The 20,253-nt window shown below is 39.3% G+C and overlaps 1 protein-coding gene across 1 annotated transcript; it reads right to left on the bottom strand.

Moving 5' to 3' along the window:
* Window positions 1-3,774: 3,774 nt before the first annotated feature.
* On the bottom strand, window positions 3,775-20,159 carry nampt1 (nicotinamide phosphoribosyltransferase 1). The gene is made up of 11 exons (XM_015051544.1): window positions 20,002-20,159; window positions 13,905-14,061; window positions 12,935-13,038; window positions 12,455-12,583; window positions 9,369-9,527; window positions 8,025-8,161; window positions 5,629-5,854; window positions 5,429-5,548; window positions 5,210-5,350; window positions 4,953-5,087; window positions 3,775-4,770 (listed from the first exon to the last, which is right to left on the bottom strand). Exons 1-11 carry the CDS (start codon window positions 20,053-20,055, stop codon window positions 4,657-4,659), a joined length of 1,476 nt encoding a protein of 491 aa, XP_014907030.1. The 5' UTR covers window positions 20,056-20,159; the 3' UTR covers window positions 3,775-4,656.
* Window positions 20,160-20,253: the final 94 nt, after the last annotated feature.

Genomic DNA, 20,253 nt, shown 5'->3' with positions numbered 1-20,253 from the left:
TTTTTTTTTTGATTAGTTGAAAAAGAAACAAAACCATAGCGTTGGTTCCTAACAAGGAAACAAAGAAACATCCAGACAAGTTACTTCGAACGGCCGGATTTATAGTAAAAACAAGGGTCCAAGAAGCTCTGAGCAGCTGCACAAGTTGAGTTGCAGCTTCTGTTTAGACTGGATGTTATTCCATTGAATTATAGTTTATATTAGTCTAAGCTTTATTATGTGCTATTTGTTCATTCTTCTTTTAGAATGCTGTTCAAGAAACCCATAAAAGGAGTAAAACTGGCCCACTTGGACATCTGCAGCTTAAAACAAAGCCAGTGAATTACGTTCCAGTCAAATGTACAGATGAAACTGTCGAGGACACAGCAGTAGCTATGCAGTGGTGTAATATATTTCGACTCGGCAAGTAAATATGGAGGCAATATTGCATTTTATATTCAGGCGCTTTCCAATTAAAACAAGAAGGGATCTCGGTGCGTCTGGCGTAGAAGCTCTACGGCTTCAGGTGCATCTCCCACGTCTCGTGAACCGACATCAATATGCAGTTGCCGTACGTCACTAAATTCAAGTATGGAACGCTTTAATAATATATGCGCAATAGTCAAAAGAGCCGCTGTTTATATTCATGCAGATATGAACATAGGTTGGCTTCTTTTATGATTGCCATTTGAAGAAAACAGTGAGTGAGGTGAAACCTTTCTGAAGTGACAAATCTACCAACCTGAACTAGCATGAATTGAAATGCTGACCCAATTTTAATATGTATTGACCATTAATTAAACAAGGCATGCATAACTGGACATGGATGTGTCTTGATACATCTTGGACCAAGTGAATAAGCCGATACAAGAAGAGATTTTCAGACTGGAGTTGTTCAAAATAAAGCTGCAAGATTAGCACTTGGCTTTTACTTTAGATTTTATGCATCAATGGCCGTCAAGGTTCGCGACTACTAGCATGTAGCCTTTTTAGTTTCTTGACATAATGTCTGGATTTTACATAAACTCTGACGTCTTCTCGCAGCTGTTACCCAGCTGCAATAGACATGATTTCATAAAAGACGAGCCTGTTTGTTACTTTTATATTACTTCTGTCCAGAGACAGAAGTAATAAAGCCCATTTTAAATTAAAACATGTCGTGTTTTGAAATAACATAAAAAGATCTTAAAAAAACAACTAATAAATACTAAATTGAATGGATGTGTTGACTTTTAACATCCTTTGAAATGGCTGTGGCTGTTGACTTGTACTTTTTGTGAAGTTTCCTTTCGTGAGGTCTCTTAACATCGTGATTTTACTGTAATGCTTGAGTGATCCTTAAATAAACTAGACTCAACTCGACGCTTGGCTTCTTTTTAGATGCTAGTGGACACTTGGGAGAAAATCCCGAGGACAATTCGGGACTTTCTCTCGAACAGTGAAGCAGACAAGAGAAGGAAGCATTTCAAACCAAGAGGGTGGCATTTTTAATCAGTGTATTGTTGACAATATAGCAAGTTATGTTAGTTAAAATCTCAGTTGTGTTGAGGGGGGGAAAAAAAAGAATTTGGAACAACATATACATACGATTAAATCAACGTAAAAGAAAAATCCAAATTATTCACAACCACTTTTTCTTTTTTTTCGTTTTTTTTTTTTTTTTTTTCTTGCTCCATCCATTACACAACACGGCATTCACACAGGACTACGCTCACACAGAAACTAAAAGGCTCCGACGGCCCCAGAAACAGTCGCGCCGGCCGGTTCCGTCGAGCCGTTTTGGATATTCTTCTGTTGGTACAAAAATGGTCATTCTGACAAAAATAATAAATCGCATCTAGTCTGGTCATCCACCTAGCCGTCCCTCTCTGCTTTCGGTTGCGCCCCCTTGTTTTATGTACAAGTGAGAAGGCAGTATGGCCGCACTGTTTGTAAATAAGGATATTTACTGATATCTCTTTTTATTTTTTTAATTTTCTCCCTAGTCGTACAAAATAATATTTTTCTGAGGTAAGAACCGAGACAGTATCAAAATAGTAAAATAATATTTTACTAAATGCACCTCATATTTGGAAAAGAAAACAACTATGGTCATTAAAACTGAATTACGGCGATAAAAGAGCAGCAACAACAGATGGGTAATAAAACAACAACAACAAAAAAATAAAACTAGCAGGTCAGAAGCTGTGATCTTCAATGTGTTTCAACAGTTTGATATCCGAGCCAAACTCAAGACACGGGAGTCGGGAGACATCACAGTTTCAGTTTAATGCTAACGCTAATTAGCATTGAACCCAGTACGACCGATGCACCTAAAAATGGCTGATTTTCAGCTTGATCGCCACTGACCCCAAACTGACGTGTAAAAACCAACCGATTTCTGACGAGTGAGTCCACCATACCAAAGCGCTACAAGGCTGCAGTAAAAACACTCTTTGGCGTAGATGCTGTTACTGAACAAAATCAGTGGAAGCAGAGCGATGTCAGAAGTTATTAAAAAGAAATAGCCTTGTCTAACACATCTAGGGTTCATTTTGGCAGAGAGAAAGAAAGACTCTCAGGAGATAACAGGAAGGCTAAACAGAGAACTAAGTTTTTTGTTTTTTTTTACCCTGTTACATTTTGGCCTGTCATGGAAGATAGTGGATTTGGAAATCCTGACAGATTTCAAGCAAATACACAAGAAAATGACAGTTTTAGTAATTATAATTATGCTAACCAAGCTATGTGTAACAGAAGATGCTAAATATAGCTTAAAATGTCAATTCGAAATTTTGTCATTTTAAAAAATGAGTTAAACCTTGCTTAACAGTGGTCCATCTAACACATACACACAGTGTGACGTCACCTCTTCTAATACACATTGTACTGAATAGGCAAAAATCATATATTGTCAGGTCAAAGCTATACAAAACCAGAGATAGGTGCATCGCCACTAACTGTGGCCGACAAAGCAATACCGCACCGAGTCATGAATTTGACTTGGTGGAACTAAAAGAATCAGAGGAACTTTTGCAGCTGCTAATATGCAGCTGGTGTAAAATGAAGAGGTTTGAAATATCACGGGAATTAACCTAATCGTCACAACCAGCTGCTCTGTCCGGAAAGCTCCCCCTACCACCCCCTTCAAATATTGTGCTTCCTGTGATGTCACCGGCTCCGAGTTCCTCTGAAATCCCCCCTGCAAGCTCTTCACAAAGTGAAAGTCCAACACTGGAAAGCAGGTCAACAAAGCACAGAAAAGCCATCGAGGCCTGGAAGAGCGGGCGACTCGGAGCAGATGGCGAGCGAACCGAGCCGATGGGTAAATGGGCATTCAATTCAACGGACAGCTTTGTTGACTGACTTAAGGCAGTGATACTGGAGGTCTGCTGACCTGCTCGACTAACTATAAAAAGACCGTGTCCCTCCCCTACTCCCCCCCCCCCCCTTCCAGATCCAAAGGCCGACAAACTCTTTGTGTCCTCTAATCCTTCCATCAACAGTTGCATTTGCATAAAGGAATACGACACAGTTGTTTAAAGGAAGAAAAATACCTGTATGCACACTCACAAACAAACATACGTATCAGGACAGACACTTAACACACATTTCAGCCAGGAACCAGGAAATTAGAATCATTCATGAACACAACGTCATCGTCATCATTATCGTCATCTTCATGCCAGTGAAGAGAACTTTTGAGATGTATATATATCTTTTTACATCATCTTACACAAAAGGCTGTGCATTAGCCATCATGAAGATCGAGCAAATTTTGAAATTCCGTATTCGTACACACAAAAAACGCAAACATTCTGAATGGATACTTTATTTTCACTCGAGATTGTGGCTTTGAATTGGATCTTCGTGATGAGAATGCACTGCGGGCAAAACATAATGGGACACAGAGACGATCGTTCCTCTACCTTCGGCGATGCGTCCGTGTTGGCAGCGCACACGCAACTACAGTTCAGGCTGCGACGATTAATTAAAAAGCAGGACAATTTGGAAAATGACGTGACATTACCATCTATAGTTACAGTTAAAGGGTTTAGGATTAACTGCTACCGAGGTGACGCGAAACATGACTAATTAACGTATTTCAGTGTTTTCAGTGCACAGCAGTTCACAAGGATCATCAGTTCTTCCTTCACATAGAGGGCAAAGCGAAGCCGCTTCAAATTTGTGGCTTTTTTTTTTTTTTCCATTTTCTGTACAGAACGACACGCAGAAGTGTTACCGCTTTCCCTCTGTCGCAATCCGCCTCGGTCGAGGCACACCGCCCCGTCAGCAGCCGGCTAAACACATTCAGGGAAGCTGCGAAGTATTCTGGCCTAACAGTGCAACAACAAGCTGAAATTCAATTTGAGGCAGCAGCACATTGGATAGTATTTTAGTGTATGCGTTCTTACTTCTTGTACTACCTCGCTTTCCTTTAGGAGGAGTTCTGTTAAACTTTATAAACTAGTTTCCAAATTTTTAACCTCCTAAAACTTCCTCAGAATTTCGGAATTCAGATTAAAATTTTTTCTTAAAAAAATCTTCAGGGGGTTTTATGTTTTCAGGAAAGTTTTTTTTTTTTTTTGTAATTTTAAATGCCTCCATTTTTGATGTTGAAGGGTGAAAAGGTGAGGATCTGGGAGTACGACTTCTTTTAGGCTTTAGAACATGTCGGGGGGCCTGGGGAGGCCGCGCTCAGTGCAGCAGCTCCTCAAGCTCGCCGTCTTTCAGCTTGGCATTGTCTCTGACTTCATCAAATGTGTAGTTCTTCACAATCTTCCCGTTCTGAAACACCGTGTGCAGCAGGTCCTGAAAAAAACAAAACAAAACAAAAAACAGGAAACGAAGAGGGTAAAAAAAAAAATCCCTTGTACTTCTACTTCACAATTGGTGTGTGCCTATAAAACAAGTCGGCCATTTATTGTTTTAAAGTGACAAAATGTAAAAAATCTAAAGGGGTGTGATTATTTTTGAAGTTTTTCCAAACTCACCACTCCATACTCCTCCAGATCCCCCTTGCCCTCCTCTAAAGTGACAAAATCTCCGCTTGGCGTCCGGTGCAAAGACAGGCGACCTTTCTTTGACCTCTTGTTGGGGTCTGCCACCGGATCCTTGAACACATTCACCTGAGAAACCACACACACACACGCGCACACACACACACACACAAAAAAAACAATCTTTTGAGTCAAAGCATGAACGTGTTGAGGGTTATCGCACGTTAATTCAGTAGTTTGCGAACACTCACCCCCAGTCCGTTCGTCACCACGTAGCTGCATTTGAATGAGCAGTTGAGCAGATCTCTGGTCAGTTTTTGCAACAAAGCCCCTCCGGATCCAAAGGCAATGTTCTCGATGGACCACATGTGATGTTTCATACCCTCCACTATCTGATGAAACACACCCACAGCATAAACTCGCGTGTTGAAACCTTGAACGTCTATCGTGAGATATCCAAGAACTCTTACCTCCTGCAGTGTGTTGATATCGACTCCGTCTCCTTGAATGACTCTGATGTAAGGAGGCAGCACTTTGAAACCTTTAGCGTTCTCGTGCGTCGGAAACTTCTTGCCGAGTATCTCCAAAACCTGACGGCATTAAAGGGACTGTTAGCGGCACGTTTGAAAGGGATGTCTTACCAGCTTGTTAAGATTTCTGTTATGTGGACCTTCAAAACCGTGTCCAGCGGGTTTCCCGAGTCCGGTCGGACGACCAGCGGGGCGTCTGCGCTGCGGGCCTCTATCAGCGGCCGCAGGTCCTCTCCCCAGATCTTCTCGCAGGCGTTGTAGATGTCGTAGCTGTCACTGACGATGGACACAGGCACGTTGGGGAACTGCTTGATGATGTGCTCAAAGGCGTCTTTTTCATGGTCCTTCCCCCATGCTGTTATGGTGCTGCAGAGAGGATTGCTTTTAGCTGTTGATGTTGTTGCAATTCAGAGAGCAGTGTTATATAGTGGTTGGCAAAATAGCTAAAGCTCAAACTTTGACGGATTGCACTTGGATTTTAAGAGATAACCCGACTGGAAAGAGTGCCTAACTGTTGTATTGTAATATATGCAAATTATTATTACTGTCAAAATTACAACTACATGCTATAATCTAGTAAAACATTAAGATGTAGATGGATTTTACCCTAACAGGGATCAGGTTATATACTGAACAGTTTTGAAAATGACATGGTTTTGATTAAAGCATATTCAAGTGTTTGAATTGTCAAATCAAAGTCCAGGCCTCAATTCAAATTGGTTACAAAATGCATGTCACACTTTTTAGATTTTTATCTGTACAAATACTTGAAATTATTTTCCTTCCACTCCCAGATATCACAGCTAATTCCTGGGAAAATCTCAACAAAACACAAAAGCTTAAGGCCAATCAGCACTCTACAGCTCAAAAAGCCAGAAGGATTAAGATGCACTAAAATGAATGGAAAAGACTTTTACCATCCAGAACCCTTCATTAAACACACAGAAGACGAAAACAATCTGCTGCAACAAACATTAAAAGCAGGACACTGTGCATTGAAATACTCCCTAAAAAAAAAAAAAAAAAAAAAAAAAAAAAAAAAAAAAAAAAAAAAAAAATCAAGCTAGAATCACATGACATCAATAAAATTGCACTTCTACAGGCTTTCCAGAAGAGGGCAGTGTACACCATCTGTTAAAGACATAAATTAACCTTAGAGATTTTATTCAGGCCATTACAGGCATAAACACTGTAGCTTAAGGTTAGAAAAAACCCTAGTCACTCGCAGGGTCACAGTATTGCATACGAAAATGATCAAGTTCATTTCATAAGCAAAGAAATTTGAAGTGCAAGACTAACATATTGTTATTTTATGTCAGGCTCAAGTTTTCTAAAGCTATAAAACTGACTCATTTGAAAATGATTTTTTTTAATAGAATGAAAGTGCTATTTTCTTACTTTCAGTTTTACATACAAATTAAAGTGGAATTTTCCAGCGACTCCTCCCAGTGAGGAAGAAATGAAACAGATTTTATAACGGGGCCATTACACAGGAACTGCTGTGGCAACCTAAGCCAACATCCCAGAACAACAGAAAAACGTTTTTTTTTTTTTTTTTGGGAGAGCAGTGACTGTCCTGGTGGAGTGTTTGCACAGGAGCAAAACTAAAGGCTTCCAGCTGACTTCCAGCCAATCAGAGCCATGCTCCGTAAATTAATCTGAAGAACAGGATAACAAGTGTGTGAGGGAAACTGAGTAAATTAGCACCAACTTAAGTCATGCTGAGTTAATTTTCTTTCTGGGAAGAGAGATTCCCACGACAAAAAATTTTGACAGAAAAGTGTTTAGTAGGATATCTTTTCTCTTTTGAAAACTAATTTAAAAGAGTTGCAGATTTTCGGAATTATGTGGATCACTGTATCTGCATAGGACACTGAAGATGTGCGTCAACTCTATACTTGTACGAACATGTAAAGCTAAAATGTGGCCTTTACTGGTAATTAAATAAGAATTCTCAAGATGTAAAAATGTAATGATTTAAAGCTGAATTTAGCGCTTCGGAAGAAACTTGTCATTATTGACAGGAAATGTTCTACATAACTAATAACCTTATTCAGTTTGTTACATCCAAGGATATCCTTGGATAGACGAGAACATGCTAAGTTAGCATATTGGCTAACTGTAAAATTTAAGCTAAGGATAGCATAAAGCCACTGCTAGCATGACAGACAGTCTCCACTACTGTTAACTAACATGCTAGTAGCAGTGCTAACATTTTAGCTTACAAGCTACTGTTTGCAAAGCACTGTTGGTCAACATGCTATTTGTACCTTGCTAGGTAATACTAGCATTTTAGCTAATGTGAGCATAGCAGCCAACTTTATGAGATGACACGCATAACTCAAAGACATTCAAGTCTAATAGATGCTAGCATATTTTTCATGCTAGCACTAACCAAATAAAGGTCAAAGCTAATGCGTTTTGAGCCCAACTTATCGACAAACTATTTTATTATAAAGTGGGAGTCACAATCAAAATGTCTTCAGGAATATTTCACTTTAAAATCTATAAAACCTTGAGGGAAGTGTTTGTTTACCTGTGCTCAGCTGCAGGTACTGAAAAGCCTGGCACTGGGTCCTTGGTGCCGTAGTACTTCTTAATGACTCCGATGCCGGCCACCGTGTCTGTGCCCTTGAAGTTCACCAAATGAGCGGAGGCTCCAATGCCCGCAGTCTGTGAATGATGAGCAATATTTCAGCATTTTCTGTAACACAGTACTAATTCACGAAGATTAAAAAAAAAAAAAGAGAGAGAGAGAAATAATGGTTTTAAGCTTCGCTTTGACATAAAAGTAAAAAACACAGCAAAGTTAGCTACGCTTTTGTCAGCTGCCTTAGAACATTTGAGTGTGAAATAACGTTCTGAAGAGATTTGAAGATAGAATATTGGGAATTTATCATATTTTTCCTCTTTCAGTTACGGCAAAGGGGACTAACTCCAGTCCTTAAGAGTTGACTAAGCTTGAAATCAAATGGATGACATACTTAATAAAAATGTCACCCAGCTCTGCAGAGGCCTGCTAATGAACCATTCATTTGATTCAGCAGTGATGAATCAGGTCAACATTTAAGCACACATTACAGCGGCTATTTAGGACTGGCTGTGGACTCCACAAGATTTAAGGTGCATTACTTAGCAAAAAAAGTCATGAACTACACAGTAAATAAATTCTCTCCACCTCTTCATTATAGTGTATGTATTCATAAATCCCATCTTTCTTTAATTTATGGACACAGCATTCCTAAGTGCTACTAAGTTATGCTTGTATCAATTACAAAAGGAAGAAAAATCGAAGTTGGCATTATGAATAAGGGGGCTAAAAATTAAGTCCAAACAAGCACAGACATTGTACAGCTTTGTGTGAAAGTAACTATATTGTCTTAGATATGTTCTGAAATGTCAGTAGTTCATTCTGGATGCATGAGACGGAGAGAAAGAGAGAAAGAAAGTAGCTAACAGGAAGGCTGAGTACGGCAGAGTAACTCAGATTTATCATTTCGAACTTCTATCTGCTCTGGAAATCTTAGAAAATCTGCATTATATACAGCATACACACCGAGATTGCTATAAATTCATCAAGTAAAGCTAACCACACAAATGTAAAATGCTTAAAGTTTCCAATACACCTTCAGTCATTTTGTCTTTGTTTTAAAATAGCACAGCGTGACGTTGCCCCTGGACTTAATATAACTAATGCAATTATGGCGTAAAGGCTAGAAGAAATATTTTGAATAGTCTTCTTCCATCTTCTGATACTGTAGCCCTTAATGAAACCACAATGTCTGATTGGAAGACGAAAGCTGTCAAAAAAAAGAAGCGATTTTAAATCGGCTACTCAAACTAAAAGTATTAAGATATATCTTTTATCATTTATTCATACCTCTTGTGAAGACACACCCCTGTAGCCAAAGTCATGCAGTTTATACTCCAGTCCCTCCAGGTTCCCAGAAGTCTCCATGAGGTACTTGGCAAGGATCTTCTTTTGCTCTCTGGAGTTGGTTGCCACTGTAATCGGGTACCAGATCTGAACAAGAATAGTCTGATAGGAAGGAAAAAAAAAAAAAAAGTTTTTATAGACTTATGTTGACAAGATCTGAAAAATTCTTACTACGCAACAGCCTGGTTTTACTGTGCTCACTGGAACTAAAGCCTAAAACTAACAGGCGCTAGAGGGATGAAAGCTGAGAGCTCTTTCACACAAGGCCGACTGTGAAGGGAAAATGCATTCCTTGTTGCTTCATGCTTCGATAGCAGAGTCAGTGATTGGATGTAAAAACAAGTCGCTTATCTGCTGGATGGGAAATTTTATAAACAGTTATATAACCAAAATGCCTGCGTGTTTGTATAGGTCTTCGCCCACGTACTTTGGAATAAATGCAAATTGTTTACCAGCTTTATAGTACAGATCAAATTTATTATCAATTACTAATTTTTCTTTTTTTTTTTTTTTTAAGACGTTTGACAGGCTGATGTCTCTTCTGGGGGAAATAAAATTATAAAATTCTCTATTTCTGAGGACTATATCAAGATTAAACACATTTTTAAATTAAAAATATATCCCATGCTTTGTTGTTCTGGTTTCAATACTCTCAAATTAAAATGCACAAAAGCGAAATTTGATGCATTTAACAAATACGATTGGAAAAGAATCACAACTCTTCAGTGCCGATTGAAATCTCTGTGACTGGTTGAGTCATCTCTGACATTTACAAAATAGTCGACACTTGGTTTTTAAGTGCGCCGCACCTGCAGGTGTTAACCTGCTCAAAGTGGGCGGAGAGAACGCACACATAGGAGAGCGCTTCCAGGGAAATAATCAGAAATGATGGAATCTGTGGAAGAACCTGTTGTGTGAAACTACTTGGCGGCTCTAAGCTCTTTTTTTTTTTTTTTTTTTGGAATCGATCCATTTAGCAACTGGAACTTTAACTTGAAGTACCTGTTGCTAATTTTTTCAAGCTAACCAACTTTTTTTTTTTTTTTTAACATATCCTCTTCTCTTATCTCAACTTCCTGGTGTCATAGAGGATTTAGTTCTGGGGAGTTTGAGGAACATGGAAGCTTCACTGGTCCGTTACCTTAAACGTTTGTTGTTGAGATGTTCAATCATGACCTGACTGGACCAAAGTCCACTGTTCAAATTCATTGCTCTTACGATTTAGTGTAAAGATGTCACTCTTATCTGCGGTTCTCCAGCAGTGAGCTGTGGGTCCTTTTTTTTTTTTTATTACCATCCTCATTACTGTGAATAGTAGCAAGATAAACCACCCACACCTAACTTTAATGAGTTGTTGAGTGAGCCTACGGTAATATTGATAAGACAGTTATTTAGGTCGTGCAGAACTCGGGGAGGAGTTTATCCTTTAACATCACAGCAGATAAAAAAAAAAAAAGAGTAATCAGAGCTACAGAGTTTAGCTGAATGGATAAACTCGCATGTAAAAAGAAACGGGGGCTGTCGCCAAATTATCGGCTTTTGATTTTCTCAACGGAGATTTCACACCCCGGTCTGGACGGAGCTTTAGGAATTAGCTGGGTGATCTAGTTGTGCCTGCATTTTCACGTGAGTGCAGGTTCTGAACGCGACTCGGAAAAATGTGAGATTTTGATCAGATGTTTCATCTGATGTTTAAAGTGAGAAAACATCATCTGTGTAGAAAGTATAGCAAGCAAAAAAACAAAAACAAAAAGTTCCTAAATCTTTCATGTAACTTTCCCTGCACACATTGTGCAGCTCGTTTCCGCCGTCCGACTCTCAGCAGGTCGCATGCCTCCTCAAATATAAAAAACATCGCATGGACTCGTGACGGTCGGAGTTGCAGTGGAATTTGTGTTGTGCAGGGAAAAAAAAAAATGTATTACACGTCTCCTCGTTTGGTATCCTTAACCTGATTTTAGCCTCACGTGCAAACGCAGTCGCAAAAAAAAAAAAAAAGGAAAAAAAAGCCCCTCAGGCATGTAGAAAATAAAGAAGTTTTTGAAACATCCAGAAGATATTACAAAGGGAATAGAAAACAGAAGAGAGGACAGAAAGAGTCAGAAGCATTGACCCAGTGACGCAACCCAAGGACATCAAGATGACCGCCGAGGCTAATTTTACACCGGGCATGAATAATGTCTCCATGTGTGCGAGCATGAAGGGGAGGGCGTGGGGTTGTGCTCAAGCGTGTGTTTATACGAGGAACAACACTCACAAGGTCTGCATGTGTATAAGTATGTGGGTGTGTTAGAGTGTTGTCACAATGTAAATTCCTACTACAACAGTCACAGTGTGCACATCCAAAAGTGGGTGTGGCTTCCGAGGTACGCTTTCGCTTCCCGAAAGTTCAAAATCTGTTTGAGAAACCTCTGAGAGCGACGAGCAAAAACTTCATTGCAAAAGGAAACGAGAAAAAGACGTTAGAGGAGGGGGACCGATTAAATATTACTCATGCTGCTCGAAGGCAGTTCAGCCAAGTCGCTGTTGCGGCGCCTGTTCGCCGAGAATGACACATCGGTCCCGTTTCTAAAAACCAGAGCAACCAGGATGCGATTTCTCGCTGTTCATTATGAGAAAGCAGGATCCCCTGCAGCTCTTACATGGTGCCGTTTCACGAAGACGCCAAAATTCTTGGAAGGAAAGAAGCAAATTGACAAAAAAAAAAAAAGATGCTCATGAACAATGTGTTCCAAATGCTCTGTGGTTCAGTCAGGTTTAGAAGAGTTTTAAAGAGGATAACGCTGCCAGAAGCAGCAAGCGTTTAGCTTTTAAGGTTCGTCTTTATTAAACACAAGTCTAATTAAGTTGTTTAATGTGACGAGTTTTAAAATAGAGCAGGAACTATTGGAACCACTCCTGCGGCTACAGTCCAGTATGGAAAAACTAAACGCAAATTCATAGAGAATGACCGTCTGAAATGGATCACAACAGAAAATCAGACGGCATAAACATGAATATGGGACTTCAGAGAAACTAAGCAAACCTACCTCCACCCAGTTAGTGAGCCAGTAGCATTCGGGATCTGTGCTCTCCACTGTGAACAAAACATTGCCTCTGGGAATGACGCTTCCTTCTGGCACCGCCTTGATTTCGATGGGAAGATGGCCGTTGTATTTCTGCAAAAAAGCAAATATCCCTGTCAGAACGCTGGAGCCGCTTTTATGCTGCATTACTTCAGCTTTGCAAAAAAAAAATCTACAAATGTTTTAGATGGTTTTAGAAGTCATGAATTCCACCTTAAACACAACATTCTGGAATACAGGAATGCTTTTAGGTTAACAACTGCAGAGCGGAGAAAAATAGAAACGATGATTGATAATATTTGACAATTGTTTCCCTCTCTAAGGTTCAAAAACTCCTTACTAAACAAACAAAAAAGAGACGACTTTAATAATTATAATTTGAGTGAAAAGGAAGGAAATAAGTAAATTAAGGCAAAAATGAGTAAATAAACAGCAGTTCCTTACCTCCAAAATATAAGTCCAGCCTTTCTCATTAAAAACATCGTCCTGGAAATGTTCCCTGTACACCTCCTTTGCTTCCTGGATCTTCTCTGGAGTCACTACCTTTCCTGAGGAGGAGGGGGAGGGGAAAGAAAGGGAGTAAAGGATGAGGAAAGAGGATAGAATTCAGGCAACAGGTCATTAGGACGCTAATCTGTCGTTTATTACTTTCCAGGCTTCCTGTGCGTGCTGACAGGGCGTTCTCGTCCAATGTTACACGCAAACACGCCAAAGACCTACATGTATGATTCCGAGTCTGAACCGCTTTTTAAAATACAGAAGAGGGAGGAGACGGGCGAAACGTGAAAAGGAGAATTTGACTTTTTGGGGTAAATGTATTTGGCTACGTGGAGAGAACTGAGCATGCCACAAACAAAAACAAAAAAAAAAAAAAACAAAACTCAAACTTTTAAAGTTTGTAGAATTTTTTCAGAGTTTACTCAATAATAATAAAAAGTAAAAAATGTATCGTTCTCCTTTCATTTCACGCCCCGCTCTTGGCTTCTTTCTGGGGTTCGCCGACGGTGCTTTGATGGCCGGCCTCGTCGCTGAGCGAGGCGAGACGCTCGGCGTGGACAACGCGTCTTTCTCCTTCCAACAGTGAGGCGGCAGCTGTGCTTTTGTGTCCCGTTCTCTGTGTTCTCTCTCTCTCTCTCCCCCTCACCTCTGCCGCCACACCGTGAAATCCTCTTAAGAAGCAGGAGGCAGAGGCTTTCTTTCTGTTGATCACTGCTCATGTCTCTCAGGAACTCTTTGGAGCATCAGACTTCACCTACTTTAGTTAATAATTAGAGCAAATAGACTTTTTATGCTGAGTTCAAGGCTGCTTTTCATAATTTTTTTATTTTTTGGTTGCTTGAAGTTTTTGATCGTGTTTATTAGAGAATTTAACTTTTAGTGAAAAAAAAAAAAAAAAAAAAAAGAGGAAACGTACCTTTTAAGTATTTGTGAAGGATGTACTGCAGGCCGTAAAAGACGGTTTTGTCATATTTGACTTTTCTGCTTTTGCTGGGATCCGTCCTTTTCTCGCGGCACTCGAAGTAGGAGTACACTTTACTTGTGTTGGGGGGGTACTGTTTGTAATGAGTCACCTGTCGAGACACAAATACAATTTTATGTGATTTAATGAAGATTGCCCCTCTAAACACCGTCAGGAAGAAAACATAAAAAAAAAAAAACAGGAAGAAGCCTCATGAACTCTGATCACACACTTCCTTCCCTTAGTTATTAGCTCATTAAAAAGCTTCACAATGCAGGATTTCAAAACTGCTATGACTCACAAACACAAACTGGGACATATTATTACATTATAACCACAAATTGGTCCCCCTGAGCTCAGCTTATGTGTAACATAAATACCAAAGAAAACTGATTAAATTTGTGACTGCAATGTCAACCTGTACAGAGTGTAAATACTTATGCAACAAGCTCTACTACTGACGTGAAAGAGGAGGAAAGTGAGTGTTATTTTGTATGGCTTTTAAGCTGAGGTGTGCATATTGAGTCACAAAAGAAATAACTGATGGTACACCTGAAAAAAAAAAATGAAAAAAAACGTCTCATCTGGAATGATAAATGCACTAATGACCTGAGATTGGAATATTCTTAAAAAGCAGACCCTCATCCGTCATCAAAAAGGGAAAAAAAAAAAAAAAAAAAAAAAAACCTCCTACAAAAACGTCACAATCAGAACAAAAACGTGTGGGATTTTCAACTTTCTCCTCCGTCCCGACCGCGCCATTGTTCGCGGAGGGAGTTTTGCGTGCTTCATGCGGGATCCTCTAATCTACGGCAAACAAGTCAAGCGTCCAAACTCAAACTCAGCGGCATGTGAACTTAAGTAAACAGTGTGAGACGTGTCCGGGCGTGTTTCAAACAGAGACTGAAAATAAAGGATCATGCTCTCCCAGATGGCTGGTGCCACGCGGGCATCAATTAAATCTCAAATGAGTACAAAAATGTCCTCGGGGTCCTGCTGGAGGATTCAATGATTTAACCGTTTTGGCGCCACAGCACAGAATCCGCTCCCTGCATTTTGTAGCCGCTGAGAAGAAACGGTAGGCGGAGATTTACGAGTGAACGAATGAGTCAAAGAGTAATTAAGAGCAAAAGATGGCATTCCCTCGACTCAAAGTCGCACGTTTGTCCTTCAGTCGGCGACAATCTCTGAGGGATAAAATAAAAGAGCCTAATTTTGCACATGACGGGTAGATTAAAGATGGGGAGGAAGTAATGGAGCGGCCCCGGGTAAATGTCAGCGAACTACTGAGTTTCTTTGACCTTACCGTGTCCTTTCCGTGGAGCTTTCGAGGACTCAAAATAGAGCCGAGACGCTGAACATGACACTGAGCCGGACCGCGTGAGCTCGTGTTCTGCTCCACGCGCCCAGATGTTTACCGGCACACAGCGTTTTCAAATTCAAAGAAACCGGTGTATCGTCCAAGGGTAATAACCGTTTGTCGGCTGCTGTAGCAGGACACGAACGAAAAGTAATTAGGGAGCCGAAGGGAGGACATACTAGATCACAGATCAGACTCCGTTTAGTTCATATGACAGATTTATTTAAGGAAGCGACATCGGCATGATCCGAACAAGACGGGTCAGAGGTGTCATGGTGTGTCGATAATCGTAAAGACAGCAACAATGACGATGTGTGGCGTTTCTTTTCTCCCTCAACTGTTCTGCGTTTGACTCATGGTGGCAGCATCATGCTGTGGGGGTTATTTTGATCAGGAGTAACAAGGAGAGTTGATGGTAAGATGGATGGAGCTGAATGCCGGGAAATACTGGAAGAAAACCTGTTAAAGGTTGCAAAAAAAAAAAAAAAATATATATATATATATATATATATATATATATAAGATATATAAAAAATAGTTTTGCACACTTTTTGCTTTCTGTTTTGTTACATCAGAGGGTTCATATCTGAAGCTACACGTATGAGGATTCCCTTTCCGTTTGATGCCAACGCTGAACGGGAAAATGGCTGCGGGCGAAAACAGAACAACTCAAATGATTTGGTTTAATTACACCAAAACACAGAGCACTTGGCAGGTCAAACCAAGTACACGCGTACATGTTACTCCTCTGTTTTTTTTCTTTGTTTAATGTGAGAGTTTCCACCCTCATGTTGACAATTCCCAAGATGTGAATCAGATTTTTCCATGACTTCTAACTATTTTTCCAAGGATTCATTGGTGTTGTATAAACACCGCGCAGCTGCACTCGTGGTGCGACACCGGACTTGCGTATCCAGACAAAAGGCACACTTTAATGGCTTTAATCAATAAATGCACAAGCTGCTTTGACTGACAAAACAACACATGCACGGCACTTATTCTTTTGTGCAAGAGGCTCAAACTGATTCCAAATAAGCCTAAGAGAATTATTGTGTTTGGCTTGACCTTGTTTACCTTTTGCATGACTCAAAAGAAAGAAAGAGAAAACTCCTAAGAGTTTATTTCAATAAAATTCAGCTGACATCACTGGTGTCGTTTATGCATCATTTTCGTCTGACTTCAAGGTACAAAATGTTCTTAGTCGTAATAACTGGAAATGTGACTAAGTTGGAATGGCTGTTAAACGTCCTTTTAATTGCAAGCCGGAGAAAGTTCTTTCCTGCTGCTTGTAAAGGTGCTGCCCCTCCCCAACCTGTTTCTTCACTCCATTAGTCATAAGGCTGAAAGAAGGCTCTTGCACTTATAATGCCTTGCTTACAAGAAAAATAATTTAATTTCTTTAGAAATAGATATAATCGCGTAAATTCAAGAGGGTAATGGCGTGGAAGGTTAAAAAAAAAAAAAAAAAGAAAAAAAAAGCGCCACCCACTGGTCTCATTAGATAACAGAATTTATTTTCTCTAAAAACTCCAGAGAAATGCATTACCCTCCAACTAAATTATACACTTGCTGTACATTTTTGCTCAAGCATATGAATCAAAATGATACAAGCGACATTATGTACCTGTATCGAATGAATCGATATCAATTTCTTCAAATATAAAACGCCATATTATGAAATATAACTTGTATTAAACTTGAAGTAATTCGTTCAACTTAAACATGTATTTTGTAGCTTTTATCTGAGATTTCCCAGTCAGACTGAAAACAGTTAATTTATTTCAGGAAAAAAGGAGATGGCAGTGAGAAACATTAATATTTGCATTTTAACTAGCAAAAGATACAACACGTCGGTTTCAGGAGCAAAATACTTATTCGGGTTTGCAGGAAAACATTAATGTCTAAAGGGTAATAAAATCTCACCAGGGTTTATCGGTTCTCTGCTTAATGGGGTTTGTAGTTCTGTCAGAATATCATAAAACCTGTATTCCTCAACCAGACGAAACTACAAAACAGACAAGAGCGTAACAACCGGAGACGCAATGACAACACAAAGTAAAAATGTAACCAAAACTAAATATAATTTGGTTTATTTTTCCTACTTTTTAGTTCCTGGAGTGAGTTTTTTTTTTTAATTTATTTAAATACACATTTAGTGATTGAAAAGCCCATTAATGTTACTTCATCAGCCACTTGAATCCCATCATGCTACATATTTATGCTCTTTTGGATAAATTGAATCATATTTTTCCTTAAGCTCATCAATTAGTTTAATTATTATTATTTAATCAATTACCTTTACAGGGTGAGGCTCATTTATGATGCAATGCTAATATTATGAAATGAGCCATTACTTACAATGTACATGACTTTTCCAGCCACACATTGACGTTGTTACCGTCAGACTCATCTTGGTTTCCTTTTCACACAAATGAAACCACAGGTGTGTAGTGCCGACCCATTTATCCTTTAGCATTTCCAGTATGAAGGTGAACTTGAAGCTAATTTGGATCATGTCACTTTTTATGGCTTGTGTGAGACACACTGTGTTTGAATCGATTTAATTCATTTGGCAGAGGTAAATCATTGATCATTAGTCACGACTCTTTTCTTAATTAAAAAACTATTTGTCCAAACACTTTATTTACTTAGTACAATAAAATATGATCTTAGATAGCTGCTGTTCATTATGATTTATGAACAAGATAGAAAAGAAGCTAATTAAAGGTCAAACACACTATAAGGTGGTCAAAAATAGTTTGAATTTGAGCTACACCACAAAGCATACCTAAAACTAAACTGAAACTAAGGAAAGCAGAAAGCAAAACCAGTCCACCTTTAACGACAAATGACTCAGCAGTTTTAATTCTCCGTTTGCTATCCTGAAGATAAATTAATTTCTTGAAAATACATTTAAAACAATTTAAATGTATTTTAAACATTTAAATATACATGTTTAAAATAGACACTTGTAGAGTACTCTGCAAGTGTGTATTTACTCCATTACACACTTCATGCAATGTAAGATCATGATCAGAAGCTTCGATGGTTTTGGTTTCTGCCATTTCTAACTTCGGGTATTTTTTTTAATACTTCATTTTATTCTGAAGAATGTCACAAGATAGAAATTAATAATGAAATCTTTGCAATCTAGGTTCACGCTTTAAACCAACCTGATTTGATTACTGGGCTGATTTGCTGCAGAAAACATCTGACACTTGCCACATACTTCTGCTTTTTATACATTTCACAGGTTTTTACAAGGTTGTCAGTTCAGTTTCATGAACAAACGCTTCTTTTTTCTTCCCAACACTGGTGACATCAATTCCTAATAAATTCATTTTAAAAGGTGCACGGTTAGCATTTTAGACATTAATAGTTTGGATAATTTTGCCTACTTTCACATAGCCTCTCTAGATCTAGAACATAAGAAACTAGATCTAGGTTATTTTGACGTATATTATAAATATTTTTAATTATTTATATAAAAATCCTTCAGTTCTGGGAGTAGTCAGGATGCTAGTGGCTAAAGAACCTAAACTAATTTGTCCAAAAATGTTATGAAATACAATTTATCTAAATGGTTTTTAAAAAAGGGGAAATATTTTTACACCTTATGGCTTCATTATAGAGAAACTTCACCCCTCTGTCGACATGCAACATATTTTCTAATACAGGTTTTTATTTGTAAGTGTTAATATACTGTGCTAAACAAATTTAGCCAAATTTACATTTCTTAAAAAAAGATTTCAACACTACTCAGTGACTGGACTCTTATGTTTAAACTGGAGGATTTTTAAAAAATATTTATCATTTTCCCATTAAAAATAATATATATCACAGCTTAATTTTACCTAAATGTGACCGTTAGCTAGTTAGCTTTGCTTAGCATTATGCACTCATCAGCATCCTGTTGTCACATGACCTGTGCATGGAAACCACTGGCTACGTGCTGTAAAATCATTACACGCACATTTGGTCTGTGTACATTGTAATTAAGAGTCGGTGTTTTATTTTGCCATTACAGCCTCCATTACCTTAAGCGGTAACTGGGGTAGAAATTTTCCGAGCGGATAAATAAATAGCACGACTTTGGACCCAAGGCAACCATGCTGGCACGAAAATAAAATTGGTGCGTTTTGCTTTTAACTTTCAGTTTTGTTTTCTCGAAAGTCACTCCAGGTTAATGTTTCACCACCGATAGACAGTGAGACTTTGCCCAAGTGTGGCTAACCCGGACAATTCGCAAAGCACTTGGTAGCTTTTGGCCAAAATTAGCTTTATATATATATATATATATATATATATATATATATATATATGTCAATCCCCTCTTTCAACCTCTTGCGGTCTCTGTAAGCTAACTGGCTAATTCAGCTAGCTGAATACAACCATGACCAGATGAGCCGACTGGTCATGGTTGAACAGACTCCATAAAAGCAGCAGCCGCCCAGGGTGGGAGTCTGCTAGCTCACAGAGAAATGCCGCCTGTCTGGATTTCTCTCTCGGCGGTACAAGTGCTCCCCTCCTCCAGCTCATTATGCCTGCGCTATCCCGAAAGACACCGGCCACGCAGAGCAGCGTGATGGCCTTGGGTCTGGTGATGAAACCACCTTGACTTGATCAATTTCCATTCCGTGCTCACCTCGCTCCCACCCGGCCTCCCCTCCGAACACATCATGGATACCGTACCTTGTAGGAGTCGGTCGCTAGCAGTATATTGAAGTCGGTTTCTCTCGGCTCCATCTTCCCCTCCTAGGTTGTAAGTCGCGGCTGTCAGTGTGTTGTGTTGCGCGCCCTACTGCCAGAGGCACCAGAAAGTGAGGGGAGGAAGGACAAGGGGCGGACGCTGTGTCGTCACAAACTCTCCGGCAACTCTCGTTTATGTTCGGGAGTCCCTCGGCTTAAACAAAGATCGTGTATCTTTACAAAGAAATCTCAACA

Source organism: Poecilia latipinna, unplaced genomic scaffold (assembly GCF_001443285.1).
Source record: "Poecilia latipinna isolate Pla-1442-1.1 unplaced genomic scaffold, P_latipinna-1.0 Scaffold1051, whole genome shotgun sequence".
Classification (NCBI taxonomy): Eukaryota; Metazoa; Chordata; class Actinopteri; order Cyprinodontiformes; family Poeciliidae; genus Poecilia; species Poecilia latipinna.
Note: the sequence above shows the minus strand (reverse complement) of the source record. Positions and strands in the feature narration are given on the sequence as shown.

Coding starts and splice junctions, on each gene's coding strand:
- nampt1 (XM_015051544.1), bottom strand. CDS start 20,055: ATGGAGCCGAGAGAAACCGACTTCAATATACTGCTAGCGACCGACTCC. Junction 9,528..12,454: donor GGCTCACTAACTGGGTGGAG/GTAGGTTTGCTT, acceptor CCTTCCTATCAG/ACTATTCTTGTTCAGATCTG. Junction 4,771..4,952: donor ATCTGGAGGAGTATGGAGTG/GTGAGTTTGGAA, acceptor TGTTTTTTTCAG/GACCTGCTGCACACGGTGTT.